Source organism: Erpetoichthys calabaricus, chromosome 7, assembly GCF_900747795.2.
Source record: "Erpetoichthys calabaricus chromosome 7, fErpCal1.3, whole genome shotgun sequence".
Lineage (NCBI taxonomy): Eukaryota > Metazoa > Chordata > Cladistia > Polypteriformes > Polypteridae > Erpetoichthys > Erpetoichthys calabaricus.
Window position 1 is genome coordinate 142,307,264 of NC_041400.2, and position 17,811 is coordinate 142,325,074.

The following is a 17,811-nucleotide window of genomic DNA, read 5'->3' on the forward strand; positions in this document are numbered from 1 at the left end:
AGTGGAAATTTTGAAGGTTAACAAAATTAAAACATAACATAACAACCTAATTGGCAGAACAACAGCAACTGATGGGAACTTTTTTTTTTTTACCCCGTATCTCATCAAGATGTGAGTGCATAGCCTTCATGCAATCAAAAGTAAATAACAAGAAGGACATGACTTCTTCAATATCTTCAACGTCTCCCCTTTGGTCTAATTTTCCATTTGTGTGTGTTACTTCTTCCTCGTCCATATCCAGAATTCTTGGCCTGAGTTCTGTCCCAACAAGTCGGTCACAAGCAGTCAGGATGTTTTTGATCAATGAAGACTTTTTTTGTGAAAAAGAAGCAAAATACAAAGTGTGAGGTATTTTATTAGGAATATCAACACATTAACTCCACTTTTACTCCAAGTACAGTCAAATTAGCTTATGAAATAAACACACCAATATGACCACAGCATGTCATAGGAATGCTTAGCTCAGTTGATTTCTCTTGCTTTTTGCCTCTACTGTACTCCCTGTATTCATGAGGTAGAGTAAAAAAGAAAAAATAAACTCCAGCGTACACCCATAGCAGTTCATCTTCAAGGGAATGTCATGTCTAGTTAGAAACGATTCAGAAAGTACACAAATAATTAAAAATGACTAAGTGCTCTGAAATGAAGAAAGCATACATTTTTATTTACTAATACATTGCTGTAAGACCCATTTCAATTCAATCTGTACGTCTACAGGAATTGTACTTAAGTGAGTACCTGAAGTACAAAAATAGTCTAATTACCACAGTATAGTCACTTGTGTAGGCCAAATTCATCATTTCAAATAATATGTAATTTAATTGTTCCCAATTTAGTAAGTATACTTTAAAAACTACTAAAACATTCACCTAAACATACTGCAATAGAAATGCTACATGTAAAAGGTTATACATAATTTAAAATGTTTACCTGAAGGAAACAATCACTCCATTCTATATTGATTGATGACTGAATGATATTGAAAAGGAAAAAGAGAATCATTACCTTTAAGGTATTTCCTGTGTTTGAGCCGTTAAGAACCATTTCACTACATACAGTACCTGATAAGGCTGTACCTTTGTGTAAACCACATTTTCCATGCTACAAGGCACAGCAATACAGATTATTAAATATTATGCACTTCTGCAAATCAACTATGTAGCATTTCAATAATTCTTCTACATTACAATTTGCTAACAACTACACAAAACCATAACTATGCTGACCTGCAGATTCAGTTAATGTTACCTAATGCCACAGATGAAACTGATCTTTGAAGAACAAGGAAAACAGTCAAAAAGTTACACTCCACAAAAGCAAGCCTATGAAGCCATCCATTACCTACATTTTAAGAACAGTAAACTAAATTTGATACTATTCATTGTACTGGCATAAATAATTCAGTCAACATTTTCAAAAATACATGCATTTTATATAAAAGTTTGGGTATTTATAGGTGAAAAACAGTTGACTTTCTACTGTATTCCAGTTCAATAGTCTCATACTACATTATATTTTACAAAATATATTTTACATTATCACATATTGGTTAAGGATATACAATATCAAGCCCTTGAGAAATGTGTGAGTGAGTGAGAAAAGGAGAGAAAGGCTGCAAATGCTTCAGTAATGGAAAAGAAGGAGCGGAGAGAGAAAGGTCCTTGCTGTTTCTTATCTTGTCTGGGATTACTGGAAGCAGAAATAATTGCCATTTCATAAATCAGTTAGAGCACACAAAACCCCCATTTTTAAGACCACTATTCTCTTCCCCCATAATGCCATTGACATAACACAGGGCTGAAGAAAGACTCAGTGAAGGCCTCACTGGAGGCTTGGTTTTTGACCTGTTGGTCAAAGACTTTTTGTGAAGTTCTAATATATAAAATGAGTGTCAGAGGACTTTAAAACTGATAATTGGGAAGCACTACCTGTGGTACACAGAATGTCCTTCTTCCCGTGTGGAAAGTGAAGATGGCTGTCTTGGCTGGAAGAAAAAAAAAATCAGAAATACTGTAAGCTGACAAATTCAGAGAACTGTTCTTCCCTTAAAAAAGCTTGAAAAGTTACACACCTGAGACAAATATATCCTGAGAGGTCTCCGCAGGAATACTCTGGGAAACCCTGAAGGCCTTCTTAAGAGGACAGATTATCTCATATCTTTCCAACAGAAATAAATTGGAAACCAAGCAGGTATCAAAGCTAACCAATGAAATTACTAGAATAGATCAAGAACATGCCAGGTGTCCAAGTGAGGCTCTTCATAGGAAAAGGCAGGCTCTGCATTCAGAGCTCAACCTCTTAACAACTAAAGAAACTGAACAACTAATTTTTAAATCAAGACATCATTACTATGAACATGGAGAGAAAGCTAATAAGCTTTTAGCTCAACAAATCCACAAGCAAGAAGTTCGCAATGCAATCCCAGCAATTACCAACACAAACGGAGACATAATCATTGACCATAAAAATATAATGCACACATTCAGAGACTACTATAAATCCTTATATTCTACTGAGTTCAAAGAAAACAAGACACAATCTAATGCATTTCTGGATGCATTAGAGATACCACAATTGATACCCTTAGTGCAGAGGAATTGGATAAACCTCTGGCGCTACCAGAATTACTAGATGCTATAAAGTCACTTCAGAGTGGGAAAGCAGCAGGCCCCGATGGCTACCCTGTAGAATTTTATAAGAAGTTCTCCACTCAGCTAGCTCCCCTCCTATTAGCAACATTCACAGAAGCTAGAGACAATAAAATTCTACCTCAAACTTTTCGTCAAACATTAATCACCGTCTTTCCTAAACAAAATAAGAACGTATTACAATGTGCATCATACAGGCCAATTTCACTTCTGAATAATGATGTTAAGATACTCTCCAATGTCCTAGCTAGAAGGATGGGGAAAGTGTTACCTTCAGTAATATCACAAGATCAAACTGGATTTATTAAAGGCCGACATTTAGCGTCCAATCTTTGACGCTTGTTTAATGTAATATACTCACCCGCAAAGTCAAACATCCCAGAGATTTTATTATCCTTGAATGCAGAAAAAGCATTTGATCTGATTGAATGGAACTACCTTTTCACTACATTGGAGAAATTTGGGTTTGGCCTGAACATTTGTGCATGGATCAAACTACTGCATACCAATCCAGAAGCTTCAGTTTGTATTAACAACATTAATTCAGACTACTTTAAACTAGAACATGGTACCAGACAAGGATGCCCCTTGTCACCACTACTTTTTGCAATCGCCATTGAGCCACTGGCAGTTCACTTTTGAAATGCTTATGAGATAAAGAGGATTATCAGAGAAGGACTTGAACAGAAAATGTCTCTATATGCAGATGATATGGTACTGTATATATCAGACCCACAAAATACTGTGCCTACAGTCCTAACAGCACTAACAGAATTTCAAAAGATTTCAGGTCTCAGAATTAATTTGACTAAAAGTGTGATCTTTCCAGTGAATTCTCAAGCACACAATATTAGATTGGAAACCTTCCCTTTTATCATCGCAGATCAGTTCAAATATCTAGGGGTAAACATCACAAGTAAACATAAAGCTCTTTATCAACAAAATGTTGCTGTCTGTATGGAAAAAATCAAGCAAGACTTGCATAGGTGGTCAACCCTTCATCTCACTTTAGCTGGAAGAATTAACGTTGTTAAGATGAATTTCCTCCCTAAGCTTTTCTTTTTATTTCAAAATATTCCAATATACATCAATAAATCGTTCTTTAAGAAATTAGATTCAACCATAACCACATTTATTTGGAATTCAAAACATCCACATATCCAAAGAGCGAAATTAGGGTATAGAATATAGAAATAGAATCCTGCAGTTCATCTTTATATCCCTTGCTTTGTGCCCCAATAAATGCAAATTATCGCCAATATACTAATAACCCAAAAGTGCTTTACTCACTCAGAATATGGAACCAATGTAGGAAGCATTTTAAGATAGAGAATCTTTTATCGGTGGCACCTCTGCACGAGAACCACCTTTAAACATACTTAATTGAATATTGATTTAAAACTTGATCTTTGTTTGTAGCTACTTGTTAAAATTTTCTGTTATGTATTGTAAATATATATACAGAACTATGAAAAAAGATCTAAAAGTGACCTAAGTGTATTCAAACCTTTGACTAGTAACATTACTATACTTGAAAAAATAGTATAGCCACTATTAACTATGTTTGTCTAACCCTAACTTGTGCTCTTTTTCCACTTTTCAGCGGAAAATCACTTTATATTGGCTCAATCTCTCTTCACTGTCTTTCTGAAATATATTTTGGTATCTAAAATACCAGGTTACTGATAGGTTTGCATATACATGATATACATGGCAATTCTAAGTACTTAATCGCGATCACTGATATTTGATCACGATCCATTACACATAGCTATAGTCAATTATACTCAACAACGGACAATTACAGTACATATAATAATACTTATTATAAAAAATAATCGACAGCTGAATCTGTTGATTTACTATTCCGAATTGAGTATTCCGAACAGCCCTGTAACAATATGCTACACAAACGGACCTGCTTGTTGTTTAATACTTTCTAAGAGCGCTTAATATTGCACAGCACGTGAAAGTCGATTCAACTAACATCTTTAATACATGCTGGTATAATTCGTATCCTACCACTAAAGTATGATGTTATCTAATCTCTCTATTATAAAAAAAATCCTGGGAGGGAGATCAGGGAGACGAGATGTGATCTTCTTGGAAGACAATTTGACGTCCCACGAGAGACACTTTAACGTCACGCGAAGACAATGTCACGTCCCGCAAGAGACACTTTAACGTCACGCAAGACAAGGCAGTGAGATAGCATTTAAAACAAGTTCACGGACATAATATTCTCCTTCATCATCTTCACTATATAATTGGACTTTCTGGCATTGCTTTGGAATGGTTCGAGTCCTATCTTACAGATAGGGCTGAGTATGTGGCCTTGGGGGAATGCTAAATCTCATACCCACACTGTCACCTGTGGGGTCCCACAAGGATCAGTCCTTGGGCCTACCTCCTTTAGTATCTATATGCTACCCCTGGGTCACATTATCTGCAAGCATGGAGTTTCATTCCATTGCTATGCTGATGATACGCAGCTCTATGTGAGACTGGATTCGACTTCTCTTACACCTCCATCAACTCTTTCCTCTTGCTTGGATGAGATTGAGGCCTGGATGTCCAAGAACTTCCTCAAGCTGAACAGCACCAAAACTGAAGCTCTTTTAATTGGCAACCCCCATCAACTTCGTTCCTCTGTAAATTGTACTTCCTTTTCTGACTGTACCTTTACCCTCTCCCCTTCTGTTACAAATCTGGGTGTCAAGTTAGACTCCCATCTACCATTTGATACACATATCCATCACTTTTGTAAAATTGCATTCCTTCATCTCCGAAACATAGCCAACCCCCATCCCTACCTCTCCCTCTGTGATGCTGAAAAGCTGGTTCATGCCTTTGTCTCATCCAGACTGGACTATTGTAATGCACTCCTCATCAGGACACCCAACAAGAGCCTTCAAAAGCTACAACAAATTCAGTGTTTAGTGTTAGTGTTTTTGAAACCCTGATGCACTGAAGACAGAAAAGAGCAGGAGTAACTGGCACAGCCTGAGAGAAAACTCTGAATTAGCTACTTAGTTATGTCATGGCACCTGTACACATGTGGGCCTGCCAATCATACATCATCCTCCATACAACCATTCCTACTGGCGCAAGTGAAGATTACTAGAAGGTCTTTAGAGAAAAGCCAAGCAAAATGACACCTTTTATTGGCTAACTAGAAAGATTACAATATGCAAGCTTTCGAGGCAACTCAGGCCCCTTCTTCAGGCAAGATTATCTTGCCTGAAGAAGGGGCCTGAGTTGCCTCGAAAGCTTGCATATTGTAATCTTTCTAGTTAGCCAATAAAAGGTGTCATTTTGCTTGGCTTTTCTCTACATTCATAATGGCTAACACGGTACAACACCCTAGTACTATAGAAGGTCTTTTGAATTTCCGGCACCCATTTTTTTTTTGTTGACGCGGCTGGTGTGCATTAACAGGAGGTTCAATTTTGTCACGCACGATTATTTTTTGACGCACGCAACTGTTTTTAAACGTGTCCCTATTGTTTGTATTGGGTACTATTTTTGTCACATGACCACATCCCTATTGTTTGTGTTGAATTCTGTTCTGTCGCGCGAATCTCTTTCAGGTGTGACAACAGAAGCGGCTTCCATGCTATAGCGCGCACCACAGCTGATGAGGGAGGTTGGGACTGTCAGGACGGCGCTTTAAAGACCGATCTCAAGTGTGAAGCTCCAATGTCTCTTCCTTTCGTCTTTTGAAAAAGTCCAGGAGCTCTGCAGGATTACTGCAGAATGGCACTGCTTTGCTTCAACGTTACGTTTCCCAGAAACATTCATTTGAGACATTAGCAGTTTAAAGAAAAATTGATTGAATCCAGGTCGTTATCTTAAAAGCACAACGCCCAGCGGAAGAGACACTGGGGTTAGACTTTCTCTTGATTATTTCATGGACTTTTACACAGGTGCAGCGCTGGGTCAAGCCAAGATGGGGTGTATTTGATTTTCAGGATAGGGTGGGATTACAAGCCAGATAAAGGCCATGTTACATGCGATCCACAGCGCATCTTTGAGAGAGCGTGTCCACAACTGATTAAAGAAAAAAGAATTTGCTTTTGCCCAACAGAGCGCCACAGGATTGAACTGAATAGAAGCAAGAGTTATGACATCTGAGCTGCGGCCGACATGCTGAAGCGCGAAAGACTAAAACGATCAACCCTTTTCTCAGTGTTTATGTTAAGTAAACACCTTCTTAAAGGTTATGCACTTCCTATGCAGTAAACATAAATATCATTTCAGTTATGAAGTTAAAACCCTGTCCCAAAGTGCGAAGAGACTAATGTAATCCTGCTAATGTATCCTTGTTTCCATTGGCAGTTGAAGACTGTGAAGATGGACTCATGGGTAAATACACATGGCTATTTGATTTTGTTGCATTTCAGATTAAATTAAGAAAGTAAGTTTATTTGTGAGAATAACTTATGCTATCGCATATTACATGTATATGGGGTGACAATTAAAACCTGGTAGATACAAGAACAACTCATTTCCATCATTACAAAACGAAGCAATTGCAGGTACTTGAAATACTTTGTTACTGGATGCTAACATCAGGATTAAGAAATTAGGGTAGTGTGATATCGTTGTCTATCAGTACTTCCTATCTCAAATTTATTTTTTGCTTTTCTCATTCATATGCAACTGATATTCGACCGCCTTAATAGCAGTAGCACTTAAAACCAAATGCTTCCTATCCAGCGCTCTTAAACGTGCCCTCCAGAATCCCAGGAAAATTCTCACCAAGAAAAAATTGTCAGATTTACCCATTGTCAAGAAGCAATTTTCAGTCCGATCATTTTTGTTACTTGCTGTTTATTATACAAAACACGTTCATTAAAGTACATATACGTCTATTTTTTTAAGAATTGCTATGAGGGGCATCTTTTGAATACACCGACCATGCTTCTACCTTGCATTGCATTCTGCCAGTGTACCACAATCTTCCGTTACTTCTTCTTCCTTTATTATTTTTTATTATCCTTTCTGTTTTTTTCCTAATAGAACAGTGCTGACACCCAGGGCTGGATTTTCCTATAGGCTAACTAGGCTTCAGCCTAGGGCCTCAAGATCAAGAGGGGCCTACATTCAAATTGTTAGCAAAATTTTATTATCTCTCATGTAATTTACAAACTTAAAAATGGAAGGTGAAAGGGCCTCATAAGTGGAATAGCCTAGGGCCTCTTTTCATCTAAATCCGGCCCTGCTGACACCTGTTCACTGAAACAACTGAAACCGAGTGTTCATCTCTCACCCCCTCGAATTGGGACTTGGGCACCCCGAGCACCCCACTCATAGGGCTCTGTGACTAACTAAGGCAAAACCAGTCTGATTTGACTTAATGGTGTCGAGTTGCCGGACACAGAGGTGGACCCGTGTGTGTGCCGGACACGATGGAGACAGAGAACTGAACTGGAATGTACGCAGTTCCCACAAACGGGGAAGAAGAGAAATGGCTACAAGAAAAGAAGGAAGGTGAAAGGTTTTGACTGCACAGAGGTGCAGTTCATTGGACTTTGGGGCCGACAAGAGCTTAGCTGAGACTGTGGCTGAACTCAGCATGTAACTAAGTAAGTGCCCATTTAGTCTGGCTACCTAATAAAGTTGTCTCTGATCGTCTGTCATAATGAGACAGAGTTGTGATACTTTTGTGGCGTAAATAGGACACTTGGAGTTGTAATAAAAATGCTTTATATGTGGGAATCATGCCATCAGTCACTCCCAGCGATTCCTAGTCGTATAGTTTCAACACTGTCAGAGGTTGCAAGATTCAGCAGTTGCCATCATTAAATATGACAGGCCCTATAACTCTACATTTCAGCTCAAGTAGGGTGACATCAACAGAATCATGGTGTATTTTTTATTAAGTATTTTGTTCTTTTTGATTTTATTTTAATATTAAGATTTTCAAAATGTATTTATTCAAACTACTTAAAATCAGCATACATTTCTTAATTGTAAAAATAATTAAATTTAATGAGTTAAAATGCATGTAAATTTTTTTAAATATGTCTACCAGTGAAACAAGCAAGATTCAATGAGTTAAAATGTATGAGATTGGGTTACATATACATTTCGGGAAATGGTATCATTTCAAATCGGAACTGACGTAAGAGTTTTTGCCGCCATCCAACCTACAGCTTCTACTGCTACCTAATTATGAATGGTAAGTTACATCTGCACTTATTGTATTTAATTTGCCACTTATTAATGTATGTGCATGTTATTTTTGTACAACTAATATATTGATAATCAAATTCAATAAGTAAATATGTTTGCCTTGTCTGCTGTAGCTAATCAACTTGCACACAGTTCCAATAAATATCAGCCAACTTTAGCAAGTCAGCTTTTTCATTAGCCAGCACTCAACGTATTAGAAATTAAAACTAGTTAGTAATTAAAAAAGGGCAATGGACTTTTTCATCGGCGATGTTATTAGCCATCTTATTTTCTCGCGCGCACTCAAAGCGGATATTCTTTTTGTCGGAACACAGAATTCAACGCAAAGAGGACAAATGGAGAACTGTTGATGGGGTTGGGGAGCGCGTAAAATGATGCTTCCTGCACTTCATCATTAATTACGGGAATGGGTTAACCAGAGAGGTAGTTCCCAAACTTTACGAATTTGGGTTGGAGACGGTGGCACTGACCAGAAAGCAGGGGACAGAGCTGGAGGTGGCAGAGTTAAAAATGCTAAGATTTGCATTGGGTGTGACGAGGATGGACAGGATTAGAAATGAGTACATTAGAGGGTCAGCTCAAGTTGGACAGTTGGGAGACAAAGTCAGAGAGGTGAGATTGCGTTGGTTTGGACATGTGCAGAGGAGAGATGCTGGGTTTATTGGGAGAAGGGTGCTAAGGATAGAGCTTCCAGGCAAGAGGAAAAGAGGAAGGCCTAAGAGGAGGTTTATTGATATGGTGAGAGAGGACATGCAGGTGATGAGTGTGACAGAACAAGATGCAGAAGACAGAAAGATATGGAAAAACATGATCCGCTGTGGCAACCCCTAACTGGAGCAGCCGAAGAAAAAGAAGATTACAGATATATAAATGTGGCCATGTAAATTGTGTAACATTTCATTATCTACCAGGTATGTATGACTTGCTAAAACATTTTAGGCTGAAACATATCTACTATGGGCGTAAATGCTGGTATCCCTGTATGTACACAGATACATTGTGGATGGAAGCAGTGCATTAAGATCAAGATGATGAACTTCTGCACCAAGCTCAGCTGAACTGGACACCCAACTCATTTAAGAACAAACAGAAAGTTCAGGGTAAACCAGGTGCAAACATAAAGAAGCCCCAGATGGCAGAGGTTAATTTCTGTCCACGCCATCCAACAGGTGAGACCACAGACACCCTAGAGATGGAAAGGGTTGCTGTTTTGACCAAGGTTAAAAAAAAGAATAATGAGGCATTGATCAAGGAAAAGATGCAGCATATGCTTTTGTACAGAAGACAAGAAATTCTTCAGGAGCCAATGATTGCAGCGGTGTGAAACAGATGGCCAGCACTGTTTGAAATTAGTGAAGTAAGTTTATTAACTCATTAGTTTGAAATGTAGGTGCAAATCTTTATACTAATTGCATTCAGTGTAATACATCTTATGTCTTTTCTCCTCTCCTTCAGGTTAGCCTGGAGTTCATGTGTGCAACAACTGCTCCTCTAAATCAAAATTCATTGGACAGATAAACTGATGGCCTGATGAAGGTTTTCCATGTCAAAGGAGGATCTGCAGAGCAGAAAATCCATGCCATAATGGCAAAGGCAGCTACAGCACGTGTGTTTTTATGTAGTATTTGCTTGAGTCAAGCAACAAGCTGCTGAAATTTATAGGATTTTTTTCTCATTCTCCTCCTAATCCATTCTAAATAGATAGATTGATAGATACATAGATAGATAGATAGATAGATAGATAGATAGATAGATAGATAGATAGATAGATAGATAGATAGATAGATAGATAGATAGATAGATAGATAGATAGATAGATAGATAGATACTTTATTAATCCCAAGGGGAAATTCACATACTCCAGCAGCAGCATACTGATAAAGAACAATATTAAATTAAAGAGTGATAACAATGCCGATAACAATGCAGGTATACTGACAGACAATAAATTTGTATAATTTTAACATTTACCCCCCCCCCCCCGGATGGAATTGAAGAGTCGCATAGTGTGGGGGGGGAACAATCTCCTCAGTCTGTCAGTGGAGCAGGACATTGACAGCAGTCTGTTGCTGAAGCTGCTCCTCTGTCTGGAGATGATACTGTTTAGTGGATGCATATATATATATATATATATATTGTGGAGACTGGCTCGGACACAGACAGGCACACACACTCATGTCACCCAACACACGTTTATTTACACTATTATTTACAATTACGATGCCACAAACCCCAATCTTCCCCCAAAGTCCAGGCCAACCACTCTGCCTCTTCGGACCGCCTCCTCCTCTCTTTCTATCACCTTGTCCTGCTTCCACCTGACTCCAGCCTTGAATGAAGGGAGGCGGCCCCTTTTATCCGTACCCGGATGTGTTCCAGGTGTGTACCGGCAATCCCGCGGACACGCCCCAGTGTGGCGGAAATGCCGGCTGTCCTCCCGGAAGCACTCTGGGTGTTCCCTCTCTTCTTCCCCCCAGCACTTCCTGGTGTGGCGGAAGTACTGGGGTCCAGGGTCCTTCAGGCAGGTGACCACAGGCCCCTACAGGGTTGGGCTTCCAAGCCCTGTACTGGTGGCCCCCAATACAACCAGGGCGGATGCCCCCTCGCGGTCTGGAGGAGGAATGAGCCCTCCTCCTGTCTTCCTGGGCGTCCCGGCCGGGCATGAGCCCCGTCTGGTTGGTACAATATATATATATATATATATATATACACACACACACGAGGGACGTTCAAAATGTTTCTGCACTTTTGTATTTTCATTGGAAACGGCGAAGGCGGGAGGAGTAGTAATTGGGCATTAAAAAGTTGGTACAATGCTGGGAAAGTTGCATCGCAAAGGAAGGTGACTATATGAAGAAAAGTGATGTCATTTTTTTTGAAATTCTTAATAAATAGAGTTAAAAAAAGTGTGGCTTTTTTTTGAACATCCCTTGTGTGTGTGTGTGTGTGTGTGTGTATTATATATATATATATATTATACACTTTTGTCATGTAGCAAGCAGCAAAGTGTTAAAACCAATGGAGCACAGCTGCTTGCCTGATCCTTGTGATAATGCTTTTGATTCAGATTTCAACATTTGAACTGAGTCCAGAAAATCAGTGTTGCTGCCTTTGACATTTTGCAGTGCAACATACCAAAAGTGTTAATAAATTGTCAAATATGGAACATGGTGGTCTTTGTTATATTTTGTAGTTATCTGTGACATGAATGGGTAAAAACATAAACATTTGAAATACCTTTGCTATGAATTTAAAATACATTTGGCTTATTAATAAAAAGTATGTATGTTGGATACATTGTCAGTAAGATGGGTCTACCTGGTTATTAAGCATAATTTTAAACAGAATGGATTTATTAACATGAATCTGGATATGCATTTTAAACAAATAGGCTTTATTCATATTGAATACATAAACCTTGTACCTACGAATTTGACACACACTGTGTGTATTCATGATAAATACATAGGCGTAGGTATTTTATATTTAAAAGACATTAGGTTTATTAGTACAATTACATAAACCTCATTCGTTCTTGTTTCATTTATGTTGGACTCATAAATACACCACATTTGGTTTATTAGTTTGCTTACTTTAAAACTGTATAATCCAAATAAATGGAAATTTCATATGCATTTAAAATACATACATTTTAAATATTAGCCCTAAATATTTTTTTTGACTGCAGGAATCGGCTGTGCAAAGGGGATGCTGAAATAAAGAAACACATTTACAACATTGTTTTTTTTCCTGTATTCCTTTGTGATCTATCGATTCACACATAAAAAGCGCAATGGTACACCCGATGTTTTGGCCACCTGTCATCCGAGACTGGCGATACGAATCGTTCATTTATTTCAAACAGTGTTACTCTGTAGTGGGAAAGATGGCCTTCATTTCAAGTGTAAGCGTATTGATCTAAAGAACTGTCTGCTGAGTGTATAGCACTGCATCTTTTAGCTGAAAAGCAAAGCAGTGGTTCACTGGAAGGCTGCACTCTCCCACGTGTCAGGACTACTCGGTATTCCAATAAGAGGACACATTGGGGACACGAAGGATACCATGTCCAACAGAGTGAAGCTGCAGACTGCAATTGTGCACAAGTTGGGGAATCGCATTAGATGTGACTGAGAACTTTTTTTGGTCTTGATTATAACAAATAAACTTGCAGCACAGTGTCAAACATGCTTAACTCAAGTTAGGGCGTGAAGGAGGGCTGCAGAACACATCACTCTTACTCAGAGTATACAATTCACTTTTACTTGTAATTGATTTATTTCATTTCTGATGTGAGATATAAGTTGCTTCATAGGGTAAGATCTAGTAATTGATTCAAAGGAGATTTATTTAGCTTAACTTTGAGTTTGCGTGTATGGCCGTCTATTAATGTGCTTCATCCTGAATGAATTAACTATTCTATATCTCATTCTCATCAACAGTATAAGACACAGTACTACTACAGAAACTACATCTTGCAACACTTTGATCTGATTGGGAATTGGCTACCTTGAAAAAAACTGAATGTAAAGGAAAAGCCTTCACGCTTTTAATAAAATATTTTATTAAATATTATTAAATTTAATATCTTATGCACATGATGTTATCCTTATGCATTTTTTAAGAATATGCTTTTATTTTTATTTGATGATAATAATTAGTTGTATTTTATTGTGCTAAGTCAGTTTTTGTATGTATTTTCCTTTCATGTTGAGATTATTATCATTATTTATTATTTTTACTAGTAATAGTAAAACCTGGACCTCTGGTCCTCAAAGAAAGGTGGTACGTGCACTTCTTATGAAATACAACACCTCAGGTCATTCTCACACCTCTTTTGTGCCCTAAAGGTGTGTATGACATCTGTGCGATGAAAACGATCAGTCAGCCTGTGCAATATGCTACACTGTCAGCAGACGTTGCTGAAGTTTTTTCCTTTACAGCCATGCGGTGTGTTAGTGCCACTGTTTTCCTGTCTTACATGTTGTGTGGCTGCACCTCTGGTTGCTGTGAAATTGACTCAAAGCCCAATCACGTGGCAGAGGTAGCCCGCATTTCCAATTCTATGGTCATGCATGACTTTCTTTGGTACTTGGAGTGTACAACTTGCATTTGTGATGAAAACAATCAGTTGGCAGGTGGTATATCCTTCACTGTCAGCAGACGTTGCCGCAGTTCTTTTCCTGTAAGCAATACTGTGTTGTAAATTGAGGTTGTTCATAGCTTTCTATTTTAAACCTGCACTAAATTCAAAATATTGCCTCCAAGGATCATTAGCAGAACAGGGAAGTATAACAATGTAAATTAGGCTCTCAAGTCTCTAATGTATAGACAGCAGCCATACCACCAGCCTTTCAGAACAGGTAATTCACCTGAAGCTGACCATGCCTGGATGGGAGACCATCTAGGAAAAGCTTAGGTTGCTGCTGTAAGAGGTGTTGGTGAGGTGATTATATGGCAAGCCAAATTAACATTTAGAGATATCTCAAAATGAATCTCAGATATCTTAAAATGTAATTTACTTTTTAAGATATCTGAAACTCGTTTTGAGATATCTTAAAATAATTTCCTTTACATTTTAAGATATCTGCAATACATTTCGGGATATCTCAAATGCATTTCAAGATATCTCAAATACAGTTTCAGATATCTCAAAATAGTTGTGTCTGCATTTCAAGATATCTCAAATGAATTTTCAGATATCTTAAATTGACCTTTCATGCATTTTAAGATATCTTAAATGCATTTCAAGATATCTCAAAATCATTTACTGTAAAACTGCCTATTATTTCAATGGGACTTCTTGTTTATTATAAGATATCTTAAAATGTACAGTATTTGAGATATCTTGAAATGAGCAGGAAGTGATGTTGAGATATCTGAAAATGTATTTGAGATATCTGAAAATGGACAGGAAGCCGTTTTGAGATATCTGGAAATGTATTTGAGATATCTTAAATTGTATTGTAGATAGCTGAAAATGCTATTGAGATATCTTGAAATAATTGAGTGTCCTTTTAAAGATATCTTAAAATGCATTTTAGATATCTGAAATAGAGCAGAGACCCATTTTAAGATATCATGAAATTAATTTTAGATATCTAAAAATGTATTTCAGATATCTGAAACAACAATGAATTTCAAGATATCTTAAATGCTTTTTAAGATATCTAAATTATATTTTGAGATATCTTAAAATAACTTCCTTCTCATTTTAAGATATCCAAAATTCATTTAGAGATATCTGAAATGCATTTTCAGATATCTTAAAATGACTTCCTGCACATTTCAAGATATCTCAAATACATTTCAAGATATCTTAAAATAACTTCCTGCACATTTCAAGATATCTCAAATACATTTCAAGATATCTTAAAATGACTTCCTGCACATTTCAAGATATCTCAAATACATTTCAAGATATCTTAAAATAACTTCCTGCACATTTCAAGATATCTCAAATACATTTCATGATATCTCAAAATCACTTCCTGTGCATTTCGAGATATCTTAAAATAGGCAGGAAGTTCCATTGAAAGTATAAGAAATTTTACAGGAAGTGATTTTAAGATATCTGAAAATGTATTTGAGATATCTTGAAATACGCAGAAAGCTATTTTAAGATATCTGAAAATGTATTTCAGATATCTCAAAATGCCTGCAGATGTATTTTAAGATATCTTGAAATGTATTTGAGATATCTGAAAATGCACATGAACATATTTCAAGATATCTCAAATTGCATTTAAGATATATTGAAATGCATTTCAGATATCTGAAAATGTACAGCATATCACTTCAAGATATCTTGAAATCTGTTTGAGGTATCATACAATTCTTTTTAGATATCTTAAAATAGATGTATTTTTAGATATCTATAATTCAATTTGAGATATCTAAAATGCATTTCCAGAAATCATAAAATTCATTTTGAGATATCTCTAAATGTTAATTTGGCTTGCCATATCTAAGAGTGCTGGAAGTCAACAGCAAAAAACAGTGCTTGCTGACCACTGAGCTTTGCATCTTCCTAGAACTTCACTGAACTTTATTTCTTTCCATTTCACAATATGATTACATCTCTGTGAAAAATTCAGATCCCTTCGACTACACCAGTACGCCATGAACTAAAAGGACAATGTCGATGTTTTTTGCTTTGCCTGTCGGAAGCAGGAAATTAGACCAAGAAGGAGGATGTCCTCCTTTTGACGGACATTTAGCAACCTTACCCGTCAGAAAATGTAAACACAAAATCCGACCCACTTTCACCCCTCAATAAATCCACCCACCACAATAAGGCCAAAATCGGTCCGTTACAGTCAGTGTTGTTTTTTTTTTTTTTTTTAAATTCAGTCGCTTTATTGCACTAATATGCCAGCTAACCACAATCTGCGATCTTGTTAGTTTAAAGCTCGTTATAAATGTTTGAAGTCGAAGACAGACGCGCGCTGTCGATCGCCGTTGTAGGGAAGGTTTGTCCCAGTGAGGTTGCCGTAGGACGGTTTGCAATGCAGGTCAAAGTTCAAGCTGAGTCGGGAAAGATGGACGTCAATCAGGCCAAACAAGAGCATTTGCTTGCTTTAAAAGGTTTGTGTTTTGTTATCAAATATTACACGTCGAAGAGGTGTCGTGTATTTTACTGTGCTTCTTACTCTAGAATGGGCCCAAATAAGGCAATTTATATTTATGTGTGTTCAAAAAGAAGATAAATGTAAATTGGCCGTATTTGTTTATGGATAGTGTGCAACACATTATATATATATATAAAACGTATAGTTAAAAATAATTTTAGTTGGTTCTGTCATTTTTTGTTTTAGAAACGTGTAGCTTTATTTTGTGTTATTTGTATGTTATATATGCGCATATTTTTTTCTACATATATTTAACGCGGTATGTGTTTTGCTGATTTACATAGTAATTTTATTTTTTGCGCGAATCGGATCTGTGCCAGTGCAGTGTCTGATTTTTAAAAAGGACGCGGTGAAATAAAAGTGTTACGATTTCAATGTAATAAATTTACATATCCAGCCTCTGCAAAAATGTGTTCAACCTTTAGTTAGATGTTTCATGCTTGGGCTGTGCTACGTTGAAATCGTTCGATACAGGGTTTAACTAAACTGGAAGTAATGGCAAATAGAAAGCATGATTGCTGTTTATATCTGTACAGACTTAAGGTCCCGATGAGCCTTTCCGCCACAGCAGCTTCTGTCTTAGGGCCATTAAGTGGGTGCGAGCAGGCGGGTTACTGCTCCGGTTACAGCGTCCGGCCTTTAAACAGTCCTGTCATTCATAGGCTAAGATGGGGGGCAAAATGTCCTCAGTAATTCATTCACCCGATTAAGAAATGACCTCCTCCTCACGATTTTTACAGCAATCCCTTACAGTCATCGATACTGAAAAAAAAACATGCACGTTAGTCAGTTTTAAAGTAGATTGTTTTTAAAATAGTTCAAACGTAACTGTACCCTTTACTGTGGTTAATTGCATTTCATTATTGAATCAATTCGTGTCAAATCAGTAGATTCTAAAAAATGTTCCTGACTGACCATCTCCGATTTAATTCATACCTGCTGAAACTAATGCCATTGTACCCATTAACGAGTGCGTTAGGCTTTTATCCTCGGCAGTTTCTGTGGTAGAGAGGCTGTAAAAAGGGAACGAGTCCTAATTTTATTGAAAACCGCAATGTTCCATAAGTCATAACTTTTAAACTGTTAATGCTACCTGCATGGAATTGTCTGCGATAGTTCTTTAGTTGTTAGGTGTTTATAACTTCATAAACAGTTGGTCTACAGTTGCATATGTGCCAATTTATGGCTTGCTGAAAATTTTATTTAAAAAAAATACTTTCAGTGCTTAAGAGCAACTTTGGCACTTTGTATCTTCACACTAAACCATATCAGATCTTTCAGATTTTGATAGGCATTACTGATGTTATAGTTCTTTATTAAACATTTTAAATTAGGAG

At 37.3% G+C, this 17,811-nt stretch overlaps 1 protein-coding gene across 4 annotated transcripts in view; it reads left to right on the plus strand.

Annotated features, from left to right (window-relative positions):
* The first annotated feature begins 16,273 nt into the window (after positions 1-16,273).
* trappc13 (trafficking protein particle complex subunit 13) overlaps positions 16,274-17,811 on the plus strand; it is a 31,476-nt gene continuing 29,938 nt past the window's right edge. For 2 of the 4 annotated variants that reach the window (XM_028805476.2, XM_028805478.2), the window contains exon 1: positions 16,274-16,430. In XM_028805476.2, the coding sequence (XP_028661309.1) occupies positions 16,352-16,430 (79 nt within the window). In that variant the 5' untranslated portion in view covers positions 16,274-16,351. The remainder of the gene's footprint in view (positions 16,431-17,811) is intronic. The other 2 variants (XM_028805475.2, XM_028805477.2) reach the window with 1 other exon arrangement.